Source organism: Crocodylus porosus, unplaced genomic scaffold (genome assembly GCF_001723895.1).
Source record: "Crocodylus porosus isolate Cpor-Errol unplaced genomic scaffold, CroPor_comp1, whole genome shotgun sequence".
NCBI classification, from domain to species: Eukaryota; Metazoa; Chordata; order Crocodylia; family Crocodylidae; genus Crocodylus; species Crocodylus porosus.
Window position 1 is genome coordinate 434,233 of NW_017728911.1, and position 5,590 is coordinate 439,822.

Consider the following 5,590-nt stretch of genomic DNA (forward strand, 5'->3'; position numbering starts at 1 on the left):
TCAGAGAAATAGGACTGGAAGGGACCTTGTAGATCGCTGTGTCCATACAAGCCCCTTCATCAATGTGTCAAGGTCCATCCTAAAAGTACTTAGGGTTTTTGCCCTCACTATTCCTATGGCAAGGATATTCTGGAACCACAATGTTGGTGGCTAGAAACTGTCTAGTTTCCAACCTAAATATACCCATGGCCAGTTTATAAGTATTTGTCTTGCACTATCTTTTAGTCTGAATGGCTCTTCTCTCCCCCTCTGGTGTTTGCCTCCTGGCGTACCTGTATCTAGAGAATATCTCCTCTCACACTTTTTTGCTAGGGAAAAAAAACCAATGTTCTTTAAGTCTCTTCTTGTATGACAGGATTTCTATGGCCGTTATTGTCGTAAAGGTTTTCTCTGTACTGTTCCAGTGTGAGTTCATCTTTCTCGGACATAGGTGGCCAGAATTGTTCTCAGTGATCCAGGTAGAATTTCAATTGTGACCTGTACACGAGCACTAGGACTTCTCCAGCTCTGCCTTTTCCAGTGAATCCCAGGATTGTATTTGCTTTTGTCATAGGGGCATCACTTGGTGGGGGAGGGAGTGTGTGTCTCAGAGGTCTAGTGTGATAGTATGAGAACGCACCCAGGTCTTTCTCTCTGTTGGTCATTTCAAACTGAAGAGTTCCCACCTTATACCAGCAGTTCTTGTTGTTGGTTCCTAAGTACCTGTCCTTGCATTTTGTTCTATTTATTAGTACAATAATCCTGCAGGGCAGGACAGTGCACCAAGAGCTTGCAGAACCTTTGCTGGGATGTGTTTAGTGGTTATGTCCAGTGTCTGCTTGATGAGATCCTGAAGTCGGTAAAATCATCCAGTGAGGCAGACAGGGGGCACGTCCATACAAAATGTTTAGTGCAGCGCTGACTAATTAGCTCGGCAGTGAATGCCTCAGTGTCTACATGTGTGCCCCTATTAGGGCACAGGAAACTCATTAACTCCACAGCAGGGTAGTACCTGTAAGTACAAGTATTACTCTGCTGTGGTGCTTTTTTGTGAGCAGCAGCGCCTGTGTTTGACGCTGATGCAACTGGCTGGCGCACCAAGGTGTTTCAGTGCAGGGCCTGCCGGCTAGCCCCATGCTGAAGCACCCTCACACCCTAGCCAGTCCCCCCCCAGCACACTGAGCCTGGTTGGAGCAGCCCCAGGCTGGTGGGCTGACCTTTAGGAGCCCCTGCTAGCTGGGGTTGCTCTGACTGGGCTCCACATGGTGTGCATGAATAAACTCTAGAGTTGACTTCTCTGGAGTTAATTGCTTCCAGGCTCACATTCAAACAGCATGACTGGGAGCAAAAAAAATCTCTGGAGCAATAAGCTTGGGGTTTATTCATGTGCCTAGGGAGGGCTTTCTTGCCCCAGCACAAGAGGGGGTTTAGTCTGCAGCAGGAACACCCATTCTTCCCTTCGCAGTTGTTGCTCTTCAGCACTTTCCACATCTAGCCTGAGTAGGCTGGAGTGGCCCATGTGGCCTCTGAGAGAAGAGGCATAGGCCCTGGAGGCAGTGGGTAATGCAGGCATGTGTGGCAATGGCTGTATGCCCTAGTGTGTCCATCAGGACCAGGGCTGGAAACACTGAGGAGAGAATGGTGCCACCTACACTGACCCTTATCCAAGGAAAATGAAATGGTTGTTTTCAGCCAACAGGCAATACATGAATGACTTAGTTGAGAGATGTAGTTAGGTTCTTTAGTCTGAAGTTAGGCAGAAGGCAGGGCAGGGTTGCACCTTATAGACTAACTCATTTGGAGAGGCATAAGCTTTCACAGATGACAAACTACTTTTAGATGCTCTGAATGGATTTGCAGAGAGCAAGGGGTAATAATAAGAATACAGTCTTTTAAATACAAAGTATAGGGAAAGGGGGAAGGAAATGTTGAGAGGGGGAAGATTGGTCAAAGATCAAAAGAGATAAACAAAGCAGTTAACCCTTTGGGAGACATACGGGTTATAAAAGCTAGTCCAGGTAGCAGGATAAGAATCCAGAGTCTCTGAGACTGAACCATGTTAAGTATAGACTGAAATGCCCTCCAGTAAAATACCTCACACACAGGGCAGAGGTATTTCCATAGCTCTTCCCAGACCCCCAGCAGAGGCAGGATGGGTTTGAAATGAGCCCATTGCTAAGCTTTCTCCCCTGGCCCTTGGACAGTGATCGGGTTATTGTTTTATGACTTGCTATCAGAATCATGCCCAAGTCCACCTAGCCACTTAATAAGTGGAGTAAGATCTGGGCTGGGCAGCAATAACCTACCTTATTTTTGTTCGATAGGCCACAACTGTATGGGGCACTGTGGACCCCAGAGTAAGAACCCAGTCCCTGCCTGAGGAAAGTGAGACCTAGAAGAGCAGGTGATGGCACCTAATGGTGGGAAGTAGGAGAGGCAAGGAAGGGTCAAAGTTACAGCAAGCAAAAGGTGGGTCAGTGCCTAAGGGGGTCCTCAGTAAAATTGCTCAGGGTCCCTTTTGTACCAATTACCATTGCAGGTGGTGAGTAAGTTCCACTGCACCAATCTCCCTTGTTTGTTCAAAAGTCTCATCATAATAGTACATGTGGCCACCATTACCCTCGTGGCTGTGTACCAGGTATATCGGGGAACCCCACCACTTCCTTTTAGTATCCAGTTGCTGGCATAAGAAGGCAGCTAAAATTTGTCACTACGCCAGATCTTGGGCCATCCCACCCTGACAACCATTCACCTGGGCTTTTGACGTGGACTTAAACATGTTAAGGTCTCAGTGCCTCTGGACACCACCAAGAGTGTACCATGAGGACTGACCCACAGAGCAGGAAGGATTGCAGGTCAAAATGTGGACACAGTCCTTAAATTACAAAGTCCATAAGAACCAACAACCAAGTGTTCTAAGAAATAGTCTGTAATCAGGGAGCATTTCCAGCATCTTTTATTGTGAAAGTTTAGTACCAGTCTGAGAAATGGCTCTCAGGTGTCAGATAAGTTTCCTGCTTTCAGAATCAATGTCTTCCTAGGGAGCAAGGTGCAAGGTGCATCTTGGATCCATAAGAGACCTGTGTTAGTTGGTGGAATGGGCTGAGATTTCCCATGTGGATCTGGGAGAAGATTATGCTTCAAATCTGTTTAGTATATAAGTGGATCATATTTATGTGCATATAAACCTGTCAGTTTCCCTACCTGTAACCTTATCTCCTACAGTGTGCTCCACCCTTGTTATACAGTTATCTCATAACACAGTGTGACTACATCCTTGTTCCTCCAAGCATAACATTCCAGGTGATATAATGGGGGAGGAATACTATACTTTATTTCAAGGATTCTGATCGTTGGGGTCACACTTCAGCATGACTTTCACTCCCACACCCTTCTTGGTGGTCTCAAAGGCCTCTAGAGCCTGTTCCAAAGGGAAGCGATGTGTAACCAAGGGTTTAACATTCACTCTCTTGGATGCAAGCAAAGAAATTGCCATGGGCCACCTGGAAGAGAATGCAGAATGGAAAAAAAATGAGGTTAGCCCTTAGAGGGAGGGACCATGTATAGCAGCCAGAAAATCTTCGTACCTGCAGAGAAATCAAACATCCCTAAACTATACAGAAAGAGTTAATGAGAGGAAGGGAGGGCTTGGCAAAGTTGGTACATACCCTGTCTGAAAGCAGGGACTCTCAAACCTCTTCACAGCATGGGTCAAACCTTGATGAAATTGGATCCCTGCCCATCTCCCCACCCATTGTCCTGTGTACCAACTACAAGCAATTCCTCTCATGGAAACTTAGTATCAAGAAAGTTACTTGTGATAAACAGGCCATAAGCAATTTTTTAAGGCCCAGTCCTGTATGTCTTTCACATATGTACTGTCAGAGAATCACTATCTTCACCCCTCGGATGCTCAGTGGATCAGCTTTGAGAGGATTGGCAAGTGTTCTGTGCCATGCCTGATGGAAGTGGGAGATACAAGTTCAAGCCCTTCTAGAACCTGGGTCTTATGCTCCTTGGGTAAGTGCCTTAATCCTCAGTCCACGTATACTTGGGCACCTATATTACACCACAGCTGGCTCTAGAAGCTGGTTAAGTGCCAAAATTTGCACTTACAGAGCTATGTGAGCCACTAATACATGCAAAAATGAAATGGGACTTGGACTTGGCTCGAAAGCTCAACACAGAAGCTAAAGCCAGGCCTGTCAAATCAGTAAGGCCAAGAGATAGATGACAGTACAGGTCAGTCCATCCCACCTGTGTGACTGAACCGTATTTATGCATGTGCGAGGAAAATCACATTAGCAGGTCCATCAACATGATTTCATAAAACAAGACAGCGCTCCAAACTGGTTCATACACAATTTTAGCTCTAGCACAGATAAAGACTAACCGTTTATTCAGGTATTTGTTCAGACTGAAATAACCACGAATGACACAATTCTCTTGACAAACTCAAAAAGGAAAGCTGAATTATGAAACTGCAGCTCTGAGTAAGGGCAAAATCACCAGGGTGGCAGTCAGGATGCGGTGTGTTACAGAACACAAAGCATTAGAATCTTATCGCCATCCCTGGATTTAACCAGTGTGATAATTACCATCTCTCTCTCTGACTCAAGAGGTTACTAAGTGCAATGTAGCAGGATATGAATAGAGCTGGTGAATTCTGTGATCAAAGATTTATAGATATCTGAAGCTGTGGATGAGCATAACTTTTAAATGCTTTAAAAGGGGGAGGGGGAGTTTCATACTACAGGAACATACAGTAAGTGAGATAAATCACTGTAACTTTAATCGGGAAGGAAACCAATATAGGAATATGCCCATGTAACAATTACATTTTAACAGTTTATATCATTCAATCCTGACATGTGTTACATTGTCGTATAAGTGTTGACTGAAATGGTTTAGTCAGAAATGATCCTGCCTTAAGTAGGAGGCTGGACTAGATGACCTCATGAAGTACCTTCTACACCTACATTCCTATGATCCTATCTATCTATACTGTTTGTTACGGCAGGGAGTCTAAAACTTCTTCACACCACTGGTCAGGCTGTAACAGACTGCCTCACTATGGCAGGGAGTTGCTCTGCTAGGGTGATGCTTTTCGCTGCCCTGTAACTTAATGGTCAGAGATGCAAACAGTGAAGGGGATTCTTCCAATTCCATCTTCACTTGGACAAGTGAATTCTTGGTCTCCTATGGAAGACTGCACTAGGGAGCAGTTTCGCTGGGAGTCCTGCACAGTACTCACGTGTTGCAGTAGCGAAATATTCCCCTGATATCCACCTCTCGCACAGCAGCATTCACAATAGGGACAGTGACCATTTCCTGCCCCAACCCTACCAGGACAAGGGTCCCTCCAGAACGAGTGGCCTGAGAAGGAATAAAAGAAATAAAATAAATACAAATGCCTTCTTGCTGCTCTTAAGGCAGTGTCAGTTGTTACTGCAAAGCCCTATTGGCAGTCTATAAAAAGTATTAAATCCCTACAGCCATAAGAAACTCAGGGCAAAGAGGAATCATAGAATCAGAGAATCCATGAGTTGGAAGGGACCTGGACAGATCATCTAGTCCGACCCCCTGCCATTGGCAGGAAGGAGCACTGGGG

At 45.5% G+C, this 5,590-nt stretch overlaps 1 protein-coding gene across 2 annotated transcripts in view; it reads right to left on the reverse strand.

Annotated features, from left to right (window-relative positions):
- Positions 1-2,919: 2,919 nt before the first annotated feature.
- SORD (sorbitol dehydrogenase) overlaps positions 2,920-5,590 on the reverse strand; it is a 26,613-nt gene continuing 23,942 nt past the window's right edge. For both annotated transcript variants that reach the window (XM_019533216.1, XM_019533215.1), the window contains exons 7-8: positions 5,234-5,355; positions 2,920-3,482 (exon numbers count right to left, since the gene is read on the reverse strand). In XM_019533216.1, the coding sequence (XP_019388761.1) occupies positions 3,317-3,482; positions 5,234-5,355 (288 nt within the window). In that variant the 3' untranslated portion in view covers positions 2,920-3,316. The remainder of the gene's footprint in view (positions 3,483-5,233; positions 5,356-5,590) is intronic.